This window comes from Castor canadensis, chromosome 2 (genome assembly GCF_047511655.1).
Source record: "Castor canadensis chromosome 2, mCasCan1.hap1v2, whole genome shotgun sequence".
In the NCBI taxonomy this organism is placed as follows: domain Eukaryota; kingdom Metazoa; phylum Chordata; class Mammalia; order Rodentia; family Castoridae; genus Castor; species Castor canadensis.
The window spans coordinates 196481704-196500625 of record NC_133387.1 but is presented as its reverse complement, the minus strand read 5'-3'; the positions used below and the strand labels follow the sequence as shown (position 1 = coordinate 196500625).

At 36.0% G+C, this 18922-nt stretch overlaps 1 protein-coding gene across 3 annotated transcripts in view; it reads left to right on the top strand.

The window, feature by feature from the left end:
* Positions 1-18922, top strand: part of Dync2h1 (dynein cytoplasmic 2 heavy chain 1) — a 257221-nt gene that overhangs the window by 13139 nt on the left and 225160 nt on the right. For all 3 annotated transcript variants that reach the window (XM_074066819.1, XM_074066821.1, XM_074066820.1), the window contains 10 exons: positions 135-259; positions 1404-1579; positions 4119-4314; positions 8063-8158; positions 10906-11058; positions 11695-11793; positions 12822-12961; positions 13076-13304; positions 14321-14448; positions 18752-18867. In XM_074066819.1, coding sequence (XP_073922920.1) covers positions 135-259; positions 1404-1579; positions 4119-4314; positions 8063-8158; positions 10906-11058; positions 11695-11793; positions 12822-12961; positions 13076-13304; positions 14321-14448; positions 18752-18867 — 1458 coding nt within the window. The remainder of the gene's footprint in view (positions 1-134; positions 260-1403; positions 1580-4118; positions 4315-8062; positions 8159-10905; positions 11059-11694; positions 11794-12821; positions 12962-13075; positions 13305-14320; positions 14449-18751; positions 18868-18922) is intronic.

Genomic DNA, 18922 nt, shown 5'->3' with positions numbered 1-18922 from the left:
AGGTTCTTGAGGGTCAGGACTGACTCTTACTAAGTTTTCCACCCACAATATTTTGCATGGTGCTTGGTAATGGAAGACATTTGGGCAGTCTTTGACACATCTTTGTAATCATTTATTTGATTTCCATTGTATAGATTTTCGATTAGACTTTGAGAATCGGTGTCGAGGAACTCCTGGTGATGCATCTGGACCACTTTCTGGCAAAAATCTTTCAGAAGTTGTGAACAATATTGTTTGGGTTCGGCAGTTGGAATTGAAGGTATTTTTTTAAAAATAAAAGTCGAAGAATACTAATTATTCAAGATGCAAAAAATTAAGGCATGTGGTGGGCACTCTAAAACTGTAGCAAAAATATTCTGTTTTCCACTAATTTTCTGAAAAAGTGTGCAAAGTCTAACGATTCTAGCCATTCCTTATATAGAGATACTTGTCAAATCATTTATCATTCCAGTTATTCTAGGCTAGTGCCTTTAAAAACTTACTCAAGAAGGAAGTGTCCTTTAAGCTGCAAGAAGAAACATAATTGCAAAATGTTGGTAGTTATAAAGTCTGTCTGCATGTATGTTTATTTATTTATTGGCCATACTGGGGTTTGAACTCAGGGTTTTGCACTTGCTAGGTATGCACACTACTGCCCTAAGTATGTTTATATAACCATATCACTTTAGGTTGAAAAATTAAAGGAAAGGTGAAAGGTAATTGTAGCATTGTCTGAGGCAGTGACAGAAATTTATAGATTTAAAGGACTATTATTTTAATATTATTAAAGTTGACCTAAGACTTTTATGGGCCTACTATTAGTATGTGCAGTGCCTTGCCTTTGACTTCTTATAATAAATTTTAATTGAAGATAGTCTGTAACTAAGGGCAAGAAAGTATAGAATATTATAAAACCTAGCATTTTTAATAGTGGTTATTCATTTGTATTTTTGATGTTTTATTTATTGCAATATTTTGCCTCATTCTGTTTAGAGTACTACAGTGCTCTTTGTGAAGTTATGGAAGAAAGGCACTGTTCTCTCTTGATATTCAAATTGGCCTACTTACTATTTTTGCTATTAATCTGAGTAACTAGTTCAGGGCCGATATTATTGCTGTATCTGTTTAGTAGTATTGCTGAAGCTCTGGGCAGTTTCCTCTGAATATCAGTGGGGCACAAGTATTTTGAGACCTGACTTTATTTTATCCTTTATACTGTGTGCTGTTTGGGCAGTAATGCTCTTGTGTTTTTGTGATTCTTAGGTTTTTATAACTCAGAAGTAGAGCAGGGATTGATAGCCTTATGTTCATGGAAAAATCATCTATTTTACTGTGCAGAGATGAAAAGAGAATGGGTCTCCTTATTTTATGCTACTTTTGTTAGGACTTAAATAATGCATATCCTTGTAATTTGACTTTTTAAGGTAGATGATACTATCAAGATTGCAGAGGCTCTTTTGTCTGACCTGCTAGGATTTCGATCTTTCCATCGAAGTGCTGAAGATCTCTTAGACCAATTTAAGTTGTATGAACAAGAACAATTTGATGACTGGTCCAGGGATATTCAGTCAGGTGTGTCTGATTCCAAATCTGGTTTGTGGTAAGTATAAATAAAGGAAATTGTGAAATGCAAAACCAAGTGCAAGATGGGATTAATCATCTGTTTCCTCTCTCCAAACTTGCTGGTCCTCCTTTGCATTTTGCTTGTTTGTCAGCTGAGCATGAACTTTACTTCATTAGATTGGAAACTGATGACTAGTGAGGTTAATGGCTTGTTTCCAACTGGATTCTACTGTCTATTTCCTGGACTTGCAGATTCCCACCTGGAAATTAGGCTTTCCCTCTCTCATGGTTATTTGTTACTCATATTCATATATGTTTTTCTACTTTTTTTACATTAATATTGAGTGTGCACACACACTCAGATTATATTAATTTTAAACTCTCTGACATGGAGTATTTTTCATGGTACCCCAAATACTAAGCCATTGGTGAATGATTTATGTGTTGAGCTTTACTGAATGTACTGATTGGATAATGTTATTCTAATGGGATTCAAAATTAATAGTCTAGAAAAAGTCACATTTTCTTTGTACTTAGGATTAACTTTCTCCAGCTTATTATTATTTGTGTTTTTAGAAACCTACCATGTCTTTTTTTTTGTGCTGGAGACCAAAATCAGAGTTCTGAGGCATCCACTTTGCCACTGAGCAACACTGCCAGCCCATTGTTTTGATTTTTCCTGTAAGATTCAGGGTCTCCCTGTGTTGCTCAGGATGGCTTGAGGTTTGTGGTCCTCCTGCCTCAGCCTCCTGAGTAACTGGGACCACAGAAATATACTACCGTACCCAAGCATGACTCTTTAAAGGTCACTTTGTCCATAATATAAAGTGTTGTTTTTTCATTGCTTTATACTGCTGCAAAGACTCATTAGGCCACAAGTGGTGCTTCTTAAATTGAATGAGTGATTCTTGTTTTCTTTTCTAGAATTTTGACCCGGGAAAAATAATAGAGGAACCAAAAGATTTTGTGGCATAGTGATTGTAACTCATGCCATTTAACTCTTTCTCTTCCTACTTTGAGCCTAAAACATGAGAGATGCTCCAGGCCAAAAAAATAAATAAATAAAAAAGATTGCTTTAACCAAGTAATTTTGGAACATTTTTGGAACACTTCATCACTGTAGCACATCCAGGGCTGAGTCTGTTTAAGCCAGTGTTTCCCATTTGGCAATGAAAGCTCCTTCCTGCCTTTACCTGGTTAAAACCTGTTATTGTCTCATGGAATCATCAGTGCATTTTTGAGCACATTTTTGGAAATGGTGGCATGTATAAACTAACTTTGAAGATAAATCCTGAATAAAGGCAAAAAGAGTCAGCATTGTGGTTTTCTGACAGGTTTTGTGTATACATAGCAAAGTTTGGGCTCAATTGTCTTTTTAAAGCATTTTACAGTATATTATACTTCATTATGTGTGTTCTTAAATAGGTTGAATAGATTTTTTCTTTGTTTTTTGCTTTTCAGTCACTTCTTTTTGTTTGTTTGTTTTTAACTGCACTAGGATTTGAATTCAGTGCTTCACTCTTGTGAGGCAGGCACTCTACCACTTGAGCCCCACCTCCAGTCCTTTTTGCTTTGGTTATTTTTGAGATAGGGTCTTGATTTTTGTCTCAGCCAGTCTGGACCATGATCCTCCTATTTATGCTTTCTGCATTAGCTGGCATGACAGGTACGACACCATGGCTAGTATTTTCTGTTGAGACAGAATCTTGCTTTTTGTCTGGGCTGGCCTGGAACTGTGATCCTCCCAGTCTCAACCTCTCACACAGCTGGGATAACAGCTACATGCTACTGAGCCCAGTTTTTAGTCAGTTACTTTCTAAGACTTGAGTCCTTTTAATTATGAAAGTGATTTGAAAGAATGAACATTTTATTAACCCAGTCCTAAAAGGAATGTGGTGAAAGCCTGATGCTTAATTAAGGCAGACATTTTACATCTCATGCTAATTTGTGTACTCCAAAGTAATATTAGCTATTAGAATAGCCTTTACAAGAAACAGAAAAATGACAAATCTCCCCTCTTTTTAAGGTAGTGAAATAAAAGGTAGAAGAATGAAACATTTGAGTATCTCTACTTTTACCATTTAGATTAAATATTTTAGAGAAGTTATTTTTTTCCCCTTTGTTCTGGGGACTACATCCACGGCCTTGAATGTTTGTGCTAGGTAAGCACTGTTCCACTGAGCTACATCCCAGGCTTATTTGGATATTTAAAAATCGTTGACCTTTTAAGAAAAGTATGAAAGAAACAAGTAGACTAGTTAAAAAAAAAATCTAGGTATCTTTAGAAAATGAATCACAACCTTCCTTTATGGCAGTATTTCAATTTTGAGTCTTGGTTGACAGTTAAGAGATTTGCTTTTCTGACTTTAAAACTGATTGAACTATTTATATGATGATGTATCTTGGATATTGCAGTTTATTTCTAAAATCTGGGTGTAAATCATGTTTGTGAAAAAACCCTGTAACTTAAAATTCAGTTAAAATGTTTTTTACTTTAATTTTAGATTTATAGAGAAGTTGTAAAAAGTATTGTCAGAAGAGTGAAAACATGAAACTTAAAATGTTCATTTTTGCAGTATTGAGGCTAATAGTCGAATTATGGAATTGGACCCTAATGATGGGTCACTGAAAGTGCATTACTCAGATCGTTTGGTGATCCTTCTGAGAGAAGTTCGGCAGCTGTCTGCCCTTGGCTTCGTTATTCCTGCCAAAATACAGCAAGTTGCGAACATTGCACAGAAATTCTGCAAGCAAGCAATTATTCTTAAACAAGTATGAATTTATATTTTTGAAAACAGTCTTGTGTTCCTTAAATTAAACTAGAATATATTGAGCACTTTGTTTTCTACTTTTGTTCTTTTTTAGACTAATAGAATAGATCATCACCTTGTGGAATTACAGTCTGCTAAATGACTACATTATAAAATTTGTTTTGTAAGACTTGTATAGGAATTTATTATTTTAAGATATTGTTGCTGCTTTTCATTCTAAAATCATTTGGAAAAATAGAATATTATTATTTCTTTTTTCCTCTTTCTTTCTTTCATGTTACTTGCAAAGGTTTTAAAGGATCTAATTAAAGAGTCCTCTACCTGTTTCCCTGGGGCAGATTCATAGAGATGGATTGGTATTTGTTTCTAGTCACTTCCTCTCTCTAATTTGAAGCTATTTTCACAGTGCCTCCATGTCATTTCCTATTGTCTGTACCCTAAGCATCGCACATAAGGCTCTCCTTAATCTTGTCCCAGCTAAGCAGCCTGTTTTGGCTTTCACTGCCTAACCTCTCCTCTTATCTTGTATCCTCTGTTTGTTAATCAGCTTTCTGTCACTATAACAAATACTTGAGATAATCACCTTATAAGAGAAATGTATTTTGGCACAGGTTTGAAAGTTCCAGCCATGACCTGTTGCTGCATTTCTTTTGGGCTTGTGGCAAGGGAGCCTGTCATGTGGGAGCATGTGGTAAGGTAAACCACTTACCTTACTCTGGGAGTGGGTGAGGGGTCACACAGTCCTCTTCAAGGGCCCATCCCCAAAATCCTGAAGACCTCCAACTGAGCCTCACCTCTTAAAGGTTTCACTGCTTCTTATAGAGTCTTCCTGGAAACCAAGCCTTTCACATATAGGGAGGGACATTTAAGTTCCAAACTGCAGCCCTATATCTTGATACATGATAATTGACTTTTCTCTCAGCATGTCTCCAGGCACTGAAATCCATGCTGTGTGATTAGACCATTCAGTGTCATTGCTTAATTCCCAACCTTAAAGTCACTTTCTCTGTTGTGTCTTCTTTTAGTTGACCATTCCATATGCGTGTACGGTCTGAAAATCACTGTTCTAACACATCATATTGTATTGGATTTTTTTAATCTTTTCTTTCACTGAATTATAAGATGTTAGAGGGCAAGAATAGCATTCCTCATAGAAGGAAGGAATAGTATACTTGGCCTTTTATTTATTCTTTGATTCAACAAATATTCATTGAGCACCTACTCTGCTAGCCATTGTCAGTCTGGCACAGTCCTACCTCAGTGCTTTTGATAGTTTGGACCAGCACTTCTGCCCCCAATAGCTATCTAGACATTGCCAGGTATCTTCTGGGCTATAAATCAGCTACAGTTGGAATACTGGTTAGGGGAGAGAATAAACTAAACATTGAGTCATTGAATGTCAGGCTTCATGGTAGATGTCTTATTTATATTACTGTAGTTATGCTCCTCTCCCCCATCTGCAGTTTGACTTCCTCTGGTTTCACTTACCTGTAGTCAACTGCATTTTGAAAATGTTAACTGCTAAATTCCAGAAATAAATAATTTGTGAGTTTTAAGTTGCATATTGTTGTGAGTAGCATGCTGAAATCTTATTCCATCCCACTCTTTCCTGCCTGGAATGTGAATCATTTTTTTATCTGGTGTATTCATGCTGTATGTGCTACCAGCCTGCAGTAGACATCTAGTTATCAGATCTGATTATTGTGATACACAAGCACAATCCAGTGCTGTGTTCAAGTAACTTTTATTTTACTTAAAAATGGTCCCAAAGTACAAGAATAGTTATGCTGGCAATTCAGATATGCTGTAAAGTATTCCCTTTAAGTGAAAAGGTGGACATTCTCACCTTAGTAAGGAAAGAACAAAATTGTGTTGAAGTTGGGAAGATGCACAGTGAAGAATGAATCTTCTATTTAAAAATTGCAAATAAGGAAAAAGAAATTGGTGCTAGTTTTGCAGTCATCAAACTGCAAAAACTATAGCCATGATACCTGATAAATGCTTAATTAAGATAGAAAAGACATTAACTTATATGGCTCACTATTGTCTGCATCTACCAGAGGTCTTGGGACATATCCGTTGTGTATCAAGGGGAATTACTATATTTCATTTGCTCTTCCATTTTGCTGCTGTTCTAATCGGGGATCACATGTGTGACTAGTTACTAGTCAAGTAACTAGTAAGTTATGTATCTAGGATTTTTTGGGGGGCGGGTTGGGATTTGAACTCTGGGCTTCATACTTGCAAAGCAGGTGCTCTTCCACTTGAGCTATACCTCCAGTCTATTTTTGCTCTGCTTATTTTGAAGATGTGGTCTCTAAACCATGATCTGGCCCTAAACCATGATCCTCCTGATCTCAGCCTCCCAAGTAACCAGGATTATAGGTGTGAACCACTGGCACCTGGCTGCAGATAGTATTTTATACCAAGTTTTTCTGTCTCTAAAGCCATATTTATTTAATTACAGTCCATATAGTGATGGCAGTTAATGTGAACAAACAGATACAATGTTTAATGTATTATAAATGCTACATTCTAGATGGTCAAAGTTCTGTGAGAACATAGAGGTGGAAATTTTCCTAGAAGTAGTAGCAGATAAGTCTTACAGAGGATTGATGTTTGATGGGCATCTAGATGAGTATTCTTGTATTCTCTCAAGAGAGCAGTCATTTCAGTTGGAGCAATTGCCTAATCAAAAGTCGAGAGGCTTGCCCACTGCTATACCCTAAGTATTTAGTCTGTCACAATAGGGGCTCAGCAAATGAATGGGCAGATGTTATTTGTATTTACCCTTGGAAAAACAATTGGGAAAATCTATTTTTATAACCCTTTACTTATGAGCGGGTATTTAGCTAGAGTAGCGAGTATGAAATAGAATGTTGGAGAAATAGCAGTGTGGCCAGGTTGCTGTGATAGTATGTATTCTGTTGCTTCTAGCTTTTCTCATTGTGCTTTTCTGGGCTTTTTTGTATCACTTTGTTTTCTGGTGCTGGGGATTGAGCCCAACCTTGCTCATGCTTAATGCTGAGATGTATCTATCCCCATCCTGGGCCTACATAGGTGATCTTGAATAAGTTATTGGTTATTCTTCACCAAATAAAGTACATTTTCATGCGTCTTAGAAAAGAACTCTGTCACTCTGGCTGTTTTGGGTAGACTCCTGGAGCCCATGATTGGGAGCAGGGAGACTAAATACGAGACTTTCGCTGGTGTTGCCAAGGAATGAAGTGCAGGCGGTAGAGTGGGATTGAGAGAGGTGGTAAGGTGAAGTGGGGTTCAAGATATGTTTTGCTGATGTGGGATGTGTGAGAAGAGTTAAAGACACCTCAAATAAGTTTTGGTGTGGGAATGGATAAATCACTGTGGTATGTACTGAAAAAGGAAGGAGCAGTTTTCCAGAGGTTCAGGAGTTGGGAACTCAGTTCTCTTTTAAGCACTTCACATGCTCATTGGGTTCCTTTTTCCTTATGTGGCTGTAAGCTTCCTGATTTCAGGGACTAGGTTTCGTTATCTTTGTTTAATGAGCATCAGGATATGACTTGACAAATTGTGGGAACTCAACGTATTTGTGTTGATTATGTATATCTATTAATAAATCTCATATTGGAGATGAAAACCTTTTTCTGTTTAATCTTAGCGTTGAGAAAAGTTATTATTTCCATTCAAACAACTCAAAGTGAAGAAACTTGAAATTTGAGAACAGTCTGTTTTTATTTTCAATTGTTGCCAATTGGACTTTTACTCTGTAGGTGGCACATTTTTACAACTCTATCGACCAACAAATGATTCAGAGTCAGAGGCCAATGATGTTACAATCTGCCTTAGCATTTGAACAGATAATTAAGGTAAGTGGGCTTTTTATTCTTTATAATTAGATTTTACATGTGAAGTCATTATTTCTTAGTGTCTCAGGACACCTCTGTGCTCACCATAGCCACTGACCTAGACTTTCTTTTGCTTCTCAATGCCATCCTTCACTCTTAACGAGTAATATTTTTCCAGTTATAGATTTAAAAAATTGTATCTTGGCATTTATTTTGATTAATTACATTAATATAGATAGTGTACAATTTATATGCTGCTGAGTTTGAGATTCTTGTTTATGAGGGTCATTAGCACTTTTCTGCCATCTCCAGATTTTGTGATTTAAGGCTTATTTGCTCTTTGTCTGCTTATTTAAATATCTGCACATGTGAAATTAGGAAAATTTAAAATAGCTTTTAAACTGTGTATTACTATGTGGTTAAATTTTTAGTTTTTATAGACATGAAATAATTGAAAAAATGAGAGGAGGAATGTACCCGTTTGTTCTTTTATTTGAAAGTGGATTACCAGTTGTATTCAGGGTCCTGAAGACCACTCGCACATCCTGTGAGCCACCAGGAGGAGTCACAGGACTTAGTGTATAGTTTTACTCAGAATACTCAGAACTTAGTCATACTCAAAGCCATGACTTATTCAGTTAGTGTACAAAGCAAAACCAGTATGCGGAAAGGTGCATGGGTTGAAGTTCCAAGAAATGAGGCTTAAGCGTCCAGAAGTCCTCTCTCAGTGGAGTCACACTTGGCATGTTTAATTACCTCAGCAGCGAATTGTAAATGTGAAATGTTGTCATGCTACCTACATGAGGTCATCAGACAGTCAATGCTCCGGTGAATGCGGGGGGCTGAGCACACAGGCTCCTTGAAGGAGAGAAAGTGCTTGGCGTGAGCCATGTTATTCAGGTGTGCACACATATGTATGCAGGATGTGTGTTACTACTTATCCCTTCCTGGAGTTCCTTGCTTCTCTTGTTATCATTTCCTTTTCGTGTCCAGAATTTCCTTTAGACACCCTTTAAGAGTAGATGACAAGTTGTTTTAACTTCCCTTGGTCTGATAATGTTTTTATCTCCTTTCATTTCTGAAACATACAGATGTGTTTTTCTTTGAGCACTTTAAAAGGTTCTTTTACTTCTGTGGCCTCCATGGTTTGAGATGAGAAACCCACTGGAATTCAAATTTATGGCTCTTTTAAAGTAAAGCATTGTGTTTCTCTTTGGCCGCTTTCAAGATTTCAAAAATTTTTGTCTTTAGTTTTCAGAAGTTTGTGTGGCTTACCATGAGATATTTTTAAGTTTATCTTTTTTGGGGTTCACTCAGATTCTTAAATCTGTAGGCTTATGTCTTTTGCCAAATTTGAGATATTTTCACTGTTTCTTTGAATATCTACTTCAGTTTCTTCTCCCTTTTAGGAAGTCAATAATGTGTATATTGGCCCTTTTTTCCTCAGAGAGCCTTGAGATTCTGTTCATTTTTTTCTGTATTCTCAGTTTTTCATGTTGGATAAATTCTCTTGATTTCCCCTCAAATTTACTGATTCTGTTTTCTCATAGTTCTACTATTGAGTCCAGCTTGCAAGTTTTTATTTCTGTATTGTATTTTTCAGTTGTATGCATTCTATTTTGTATTTTATTATTCTTTACTACCCCTGGAAATTTTCTTTTTTCTTTTTCTCTTACTAGTTTGGAGAGAACTTGTAATCACTTTTTGAAGAGTTTTTATGATGGCTATCTTAAAATCCTTGTCAGATAATCCCAACATCTAATTTCTGTCAATACTGGTGTCTGTTGATTGCCTTTTCTTATTCACATTTTGATTTTGCTAGTTTTTAGTAACATGAATGATTTTCAACTACATCATGGTCGTTTTAGAAATCATATTATGATACCTGAGTAATACTCATTCTGCTGAGGTACAGTATGAGGCAGGGTGAGTGTTTAATTTCCTCTTTCTGCTGGACCTGCAAGTATTATCCTGGAACACTGATTTATACTTTCATTGCTAATAAGTGATGAGTGGAAAGAGTAGAAGTTTTTTCCCTACAGATTACCTGTGAAGGTGAGGAATCAATTTGTACTGTATCTCACTGTCTTCAGGCAGGGGTGCAGGCTTGGCTGGACTCTAGGGAGGTGGAGCAGTGGACTTGTTCACACTGTTCTGTGGCTGGGAAGTGGAGGTGGGAGCTCTGCTCCCTGTTCAGCCCCATTTATAATATAAAGCAGGGGAATTGGAGCATTGCTTGCCTTGCAAGTGAGGGCGGAAGATCAGCTCTGCACTTCTTTTCACTGAAAGTGCAGAGAGAGGTGGTTTTTGCTTTGGTGTTTGGCTGCAATTGAGTGGATATTGCTAAAAGATACTCAGGTTAGGCTGCTGTTTTCCTAATTCTCTGGCTAAGGGGAACATTTTTGGCTTGTGCTTATTAGTGGTTCCATATTGGAGGCTTCTCTATGACATACAGGAGATGAGAAGGAAACCTGTGCATGTGGTTCCTTAATTCTTGAGGTTTCTGGACTGTCTGTCCTTTTTGTTCTACCTTTTTTGTCTTCCTGTGCTCGCTGCATTATGTTCAGGTTTTTTTAGTTGTAAGAGGGAGAAACTGGAAGACACAGAGGTACTGGATTTTGACCAGACGGCTTTATCTTTTATAAAATGGAAAATTATTATATGCTTTTCTTATTATAGGTCTGTTGGGGATAATTGGACTTGTATGGAATTAAATATTTTGGAAAAAAATTGAATCTAAATAGTGAATGGAGTTTTTTGTATCATAGAATTCAAAAGCAGGAAGTGGAGGAAGGTCACAGATTACTTGGGATAATCCTAAAGAATTAGAAGGTTACATCCTGAAACTCCAAAATGCCGCGGAACGACTTGCCACTGAAAATAGAAAACTGAGAAAACGGCATACCACGTTTTGTGAAAAGGTGTGTTTTGTTTATAAAGTTGAGATTGCCATGAATAGTAATATAAAAAAGTAATTAGGATATAATAAAAAGTCCTATTTTGAAATAATTTGAGTCTTAATGCTGCAGAAATAGTATGGAGTTCACATTTACCATTCACTCAGCTTTCCCTGATGTTAACTACTCCTATACCCATGGAATGATAATCAAAACCAGGAATTTAATTTCCAGTAGAAAAGGCACCCTTTTTCTTTTGCATGACATAATCCAGTTTCTTACTTTGTGTTTAGTTGTGAATCTCTTTAGTCTCTTCTTAGTATTTTCTTGCTTTTGATGACCTTGATACTTTTCTCTGTCTTTTTTTGTTTGTGGTACTGAGATTTGAACTTGGGGCCTCAAGCACTCCACTAGTTGATCCACACCTCTATCTCTGACCTTAATACTTTTGATGAGTACTGGTCAGTTTGGTTTATATGATCTTTTTCTCTTGCAGTTTTGGCAGAAATATAGAAGTGGTGTCTTTCTCTTCTCAGACAAGTGTTGACACCTTCATAGGTTGAGTGGTACTGGATCACCTGGCTAAGGGGGTGCCTCTCACTGAACAGTTGCTATTTTTCTAGCAATAATTTGAGATTATCATGCTTTAACTTTTAATAGGTGGTCATTCTTATGAATATTGATCTGCTTCGGCAGCAACAGCGTTGGAAAGATGGATTACAAGAGTTGAGAACTGGTTTAGCAAGCGTAGAGGCACAGGTAGAGTACATTTGACTTTGTGTTGATAATTTGAAATGTCATGTTTTCAGAATGTGAATGTGCATATTGATGGAGGTGTTCATTACAGGTTATCTTTCATTCTTTTGTTCATTATAGTTTGTCTTTAATTCTTTATTGATAAATCCTAATAAATTTGGAATTCTTTGACTAAATCATATATAAATGCTATAAATTGACAATGAATTTATATTAACTGTATAAAGCTTTTATTGTCTTATGAAAAATTAAGTCCCTCAAGTCAGAGTTTATAGTTTTTTAACTTGGTGCTTAAATATCTGTCACTTGTTAATTTGCTTTTAGGTGATTGTAACATCTGTAGAGCACAGAGTTCAATTTAGGCAGAGCCTAATGACAGAAATAACCCTCATGCCACAATTTTTTCCTCCTTTGGGTAGAATTTCAGTGTATTTACTTTTAGATTTGAGAGATGATGTGGCAGCACAGAGCCTGCTACATGGCGAGTGATAATGGGATAGTAGCCATCTTATGTATTTTTCAGTTTTTAGAGTTTTAAGAAAAAAACCCCCAAAGTACTAGAATTGATGATATATTTGTGGAAGCAAAAGTATGTAAACTATTCTGAGCCTTGGAATATTTTAAATTTCTCTGTTTTTAAAAATCCAGTGGATTTTTTAAGGGCTAGAAGGTAAGAGAAGAGGTATACTATATGAGAGTTCTTGAAAATGGTCTTAGGTAAACCATTGCTTGGCATTGCATTCTAAAGTAAAGGCTAAATATAAAAATCCATTTAATATTAGCTTGATTTTTTTCATTTTGGTGATGCTTTTATGTATTATCTATAAGAATGAGATTAGAAAAAGAAAAAGAATGAGGTTAGATATTTTCATATATGTCACTATAAAATTTCTTGCTAAAAACGGCATCTAGGGCTTGCGTGTTTTAACATATTTAAAACAAATTGTACCTTATGTGATATGAAAGTATTGAGTGAAAACTCTATTGTGCCCTCTAACTCTTACATAAACAATGTGAATGTAATGCCTCAGGGCTTCAAGGCAAGTGACATGCACGCATGGAAGCAGCACTGGAACCACCAGCTATACAAGGCCCTGGAGCACCAGTACCAGATGGGCCTGGAAGCCCTCAACGAGAACCTGCCCGAGATCAACATAGACCTGACATACAAGTGAGGGGCTTTCAAACCCAGCTTAATTTCCAGTTTACCATTCTAATACTTGTGTTTTAAGTTAAAATACATACATATTTACATTATAAAGTTAAATTTATATTTTATTTTCAGACAAGGACGGTTACAGTTTAGGCCTCCTTTTGAAGAGATCCGGGCTAAATATTACAGGGAAATGAAGCGATTCATCAGCATTCCCAACCAGTTCAAGGGAGTGGGTGAGGCAGGAGATGAATCTATTTTTTCTATTATGATTGATAGAAATGCAAGTGGATTTCTGACTATTTACAGCAAAGCAGAAGATCTGTTTAGAAGATTGTCAGCTGTTTTACATCAGCATAAGGTACAGAATGTATAATTTTTTATCCTATCATAAAATTTCACTTGATTGATTGAATTAACATTAAACATACAAATTAATAGTTAATAAGATTAAAATATGGCAAACCAGAGAGCCTGATTTATAGATTTTTATACAATTTAGATTTATGCTGAAAATGAAAAAAATTAAATTGTTTTGTTTTTTAACTATTTTGTGAAGATGAATGAGCTTTATTTTAAAATGATGTGACAACTTGGAATGTGACATGACTCTTGTGTCAATTTTAATTGTCCTAAGAAGATGTATTTTGAAGTGGAATGTTCAAATACTAATGAAATTGAGTGATTTAAGGATAGTCATGTCAACAACTTGTGTGCGTTCTGAGAAATGTGTCAACTGAGGGAATTTTGTGTTTGCGAGAATATTGTGGTATGTGTTTATAGAAACCTAGTTGGTGTATGTGGCCAATGATCCACTTGGGCTGTATGGTGTAGTGACTGTAATATATGTGGTTTGTCATTGGTTAAAATGTAGTATGTAGAAATGATTACTTATTTTATGACTAGGTGCATTATACCAACTAATCCAAATATAAGCAGTAATCCACTTCTCATTTGTATTGATCCTGAGTCCTGTGCTGAAAATTTGTTCAGCTCCTTAACTGCTATTGTATGCTTCTGCATTTGAGATTTCTAGACTATGGGGTAAATCTGGACACTCCTAGATCCTAATATATAGTAAGTTTTGTCTTTGTTAAAGTGATTCTGTGTTTGTAATTTATAAACATCTAATTTGAGAAGAAAATCCAAAGAGTGTATTATCTCCTTAAAGAAGATTATATTTGCTACATTGTCATATTAAATTTTTTCCTGTTCATTCTTTTGGTTATGCAGTAATGATTACATTTTACTTATTTAAATTGGCATTTACATGAGTACCCCATAATTTCTCTTTTTTGGTCCACTAGCTGGATCCTAAATTTTAAATACCAGTTTATCAGTTCTATTTCTTTAATTTGTTTTTCATTCTTTAAATAGGAGTGGATCGTAATTGGGCAAGTTGACATGGAAGCTCTGGTGGAAAAACATCTTTTTACAGTCCATGACTGGGAGAAAAACTTTAAAGCACTAAAAATAAAAGGGAAGGAAGTAGAGCGACTTCCAAGGTATTGGTTATTGTACTACTTAGGTACCACATTAATTTCTGACATCGATAGTAGGATACTTTCTACTTAGTGGTATTGAAATTAACTCAGCTGTGACCTTTGAAGTACCATCTGGGTAGGGCATTGCAGAGGGTGAAAGATGTTTCTCTTCTAGAGCCTCTGTTGGCCAGGTTGTAGTTAGGTGGAATACTCTGGGGGAAGAGGCATCTGCTCAGGTCTGGGATGGGGAGCTAACGCTTGATATGCGTCAGCACAGTCTGTGGTCAGAAGCTACTGGCAAAAAAAACCCAACAATTTCAACATTAAAAAAAAAAAAAAAAAGAAGCTACTGGCAAAAGCATACTAGAAAATGTAAATCTCGTGATATTTAACTCTGCTGTCACACCACGCCGCTTTCTTTCAGAGTGCCCGGCGAGGCATGCAATGTAGTGCTCTTGCATCTAGTATTGCTCTAAGTGGACCAAAGCCTCTGAGGGGCCAGCACCTTGTAACCTAGCTTCTTGAGCATATATCCCCCTTGCTGCCTGGAATTCCTACCCTAGGACTATCCTCAACAATAAGTTCCATGAAAGCACTTGTGTGATAGTGCATGTATTACCCACAAAAGATGACATCGCTTTCACTAATTAACTTACTCTTTTAATAAATATTTGGTAAGCATTTATAGCAATGAAACCTTGTGCTGTGAAAGTACAAAGATAAAGAAGAGAGAACACGAGATCAAGCTGCTTACTCTGTAGAGTAAATATACTTAAGACAAGTATACTTAATGACTAAGGCAAGTACACTGAGGTACATTTAGAAGGTCATTTTGGAAATACTGAGTTGTATGGTGTAATAAAGAGAGCCTGCAGGAGATAGGTTAGTATGTTAGTCATCTAGAAGACTAGTAACAAGTCCTTGAATTAGGTTGTGGGTACTGAAAATGGGGCCGATGCATTTTTTGTTTGTTCTGTTTTGAGAGAGTCTGACTGTGTAGCTCAGGCTGGCATCGAACTCAGGATTCTTCTGCCCCATCCTCCTGAGTGCTTGGCTCGTAGGTGTGAAGCAGCATGCCTAACTAAGGAGGCAGAATTATGAAGGACTAATCGGTCATAATTATTGGAGACAGTGACTTGAGTGTTTTGGCTTGGGAATTGAGGTCATGGCATTAGGTTTAAGGAATAGTCCTTTTGTAATGCTTGCATACGGGGCTTTTCTTCCCTTTGTGGTCCTGTCTTAGATTCTCCATCTTTAACTTTATGTTGCTCCTTGACTGCTCAAGAATTTCTGCTGTAACCTCCACTATTGTTTATCCCTTACTGTGGACAGCCTTCCTATTTACATTTCCTTGCCAAGGTTAAACAATACAAAAAAAGAATGCCTGCCCCACATTCCATTTTCTGTTTTGCTGTTTCTTGCTAATGAATCAGCATGTGTTCATCTAGGCTACTACACACATGCCTAACCCAGTCACACACACACATTTATTTTATTGGCAGGGTTTAGAGGTATACTGTAAGACTGTTCTAGTGATATATTTCAGATGAGTAGGGGGTAATTTTGGGGTTAGTCATTCTATCCTTGACTGAAAGGAACCTTGGTTGCATATAACCAATATTTTCAAATGAAAGGAGGATGAGGCAGAAGAATCCTGAGTTAGATGCCAGCCTGAGCTACACAGTAAGACTCTCTCAAAACAAAACAAAAAATGCATTCTCTGCATTTTTGGTACCAACAACCTAATTCAATGACTTGTTACTAGTCTTCTAGATGACTGACATACTAGCCTATCTGCCTGTAGGCTCTCTTTATCCCACCATACAACTCAATATTTCTATAGTCAGTGATTGTAAGTTCTTTACTGTAGTTATGCTACTTTATATTAATATATTAGCAAAATACACTATGATGTAATTTTTTATGTTTCCCAAAATCATTTATCTTCATGTATCAGTAACCAGAAATCATTATTCTACATGTCAGGATTTTAGAAATCATATAACTTCATTTATTAGGCAAATCAGTTCATAAATCTCTTGGTAGTTAAGAACTGTAGCTTAGACCTCTACAGGTAGTATGTGATTAAGAATGAATGAATAAAACTCCAAAAAATAATATTTCACTTATAAACTCATAAGAACTTACCACATATAACTTGTTTTCTAAGTATTTCACCTGGCTCTATTTTTTGAAAAGGGCAGTTGTTTTCTAAGTAATGGTTATGACAAAAATTTCCAGATTTTTTTTCAATTTTGTATAATTTAAGATAAATGCAAGACTTTTTCCAGAAGAGTGAGTCTAATTTGACTCTTTGTTTAGAACATCACAATTTACATTTAGAACACTGAGCAAAGAATTAGTCTTCAAACTTCATGCCTTTTTTCTGATTACTAAAGTAGTATGCTTGTTTTAGCTTTTTAAAATTTTGGAAATTACTAGGATAAGTGGCATTAATACTTGATGTTTTGGATATACTACTTCCTTGCAGTAGTCCTTTTTCCATTGCTGTACAGAACACGTGAGGCTGGGTGAAGTAGACAGAAGAGAGGTTTATTTAGCTTACAGTTTTGGTGTTTCAAGGTATGGTGCTGGCCTTGGCTCAGCCCTGGTGAGGACCTCGTGGAGGAGGGTGTCACAGAGGCAGGAATGGAGGAGTGGACAGGGGGGAATGTCACATGGAGAGATGAAAGGTTTGCTTCTTTATAATAGCCTATTTTCTTAAGAGCTAACTCACTCCCTGAGACCAGCGTTAGTGCTTCCTGAGGGTAGATTTTCCTCCCTACCTCAGTTGAGCTAACTACCTCTCACCAGGCTGCACCTTTTAAAGGTTGCATCTACCACTTGTCATAGCACCACCTGCTGATCAAGCTCCCAACCCATGAGACTTTGGGGGACAAGCCCCATACTTATAAAATTTAAGTCACACTGTAACCTTCTATTTCTATTTAACAATTTTTTTTTTTTTAGTATTTATGGTGTTTTCTACTCTTTGAAAATGTGATTTTTAATTATCTAGATGTGTAATTTATTTAGCCATTCTGTACTTAGCTTTTTATAAGTCTTCACTCTTATAATTAATGCTTTGATGAAGATACTTGTATATAAATCTTGGAGTCTGACTTGAAATTTCCATAGGATAAAAACTAAAGGTAGGTGATGATATGGCACATGCCCATAATCCAACACTCAGGGCTGCAGGCAGGAGGATCAGGAGAGCAAGGCCAGCCTGGGCTACAAAGTGAGACCTTATCACAGGATGAAACAAAACCAAACCAAAGATTCAAGTTCTAAAGTAGAGTTTTTAAGACAAAAAATATGCTTATTTTAAAACTATATAATAATACAAGTTACTTTTCACAAAGCTTAAATTTTTTTACATTGATCAACAATTTTGAGAGTTCTTGGTTTGCCTCCAATTGAAGATACAAAGTAGCCATTAGTTACATTTTTGATAATTTTATAAGCATAAAATGATATTTCATAGTTTTATTGTTTTATTGCCTTAATAATCTATACTCATTTTCTATCTATATTTGTTTTCTTTTCCTTATCACTATTATTTATATTTTGTCTATAGACTAATACATTTATTTGATAAATATCTAAGTATATTATATACTCTGAAAACTAGACCATGTAAATGTTTAAATATATTCTGTTGATTCTTTAATAATTCATAATGTGCTGCTATTTTTTAAAATTGATACACCGGATGATTAAAAATTAGAGCTATAAACTTAGCATGGTGGCACACATCTATAATCCCCAGTACTCAGGAGGATGAGACAGGAGTATCATGAGTTCAAGGTCAGCTTTGGCTACATAAGACCCTGTCCAAAAAAAAAAATCATTAATTGTATATGAAATCTTCAATGGCAAACTTCAAAAAAGTGTGTATAAGGTAATTTGCTAAAATAAATTTAAAACATGGGTCATAACACATGGGTACATGAAAGCAATAGTAGAAATCTCTCTGTATAGCTATCCTTAACTAGCAAAAATGCTTTGTTTTATTATGCTTATATCATTTCTTCAACAAAATTAGTGATAAGGGCAGAACAGGACCCAGAACCTGCCTGGAACTGAGGCGGCAGGGGGAGCGGGGAAAAAGTGGGGGGGGGGCAGGGTGGAGAAATGACCCAAGCAACGTATGCACATGTGAATAAATAAAAAAATTTAAAATCTAAATATGTTTAAAGATTATGGTAATACTTTTGACTTCACATATTGAAATGTATTATACAAAATCGTTTTAATATAATGAGAATTTTTCCCCCTCATAGTGTTTTTTATGTCAAGTATGTCCATTGGCATTTTTCAGTGCTGTCAAGGTGGATTGCTTAAATATTAACTGCAGCCCTGTGAAGACTGTGATTGATGATCTCATCCAGAAGTTATTTGATATGCTTGTTCTCTCATTGAAGAAGTCCATCCAGAGTAAGGATACCTTTTAAGTTTGCTTTTTCCCTCACTTTGTATGTAGTGGCATGCT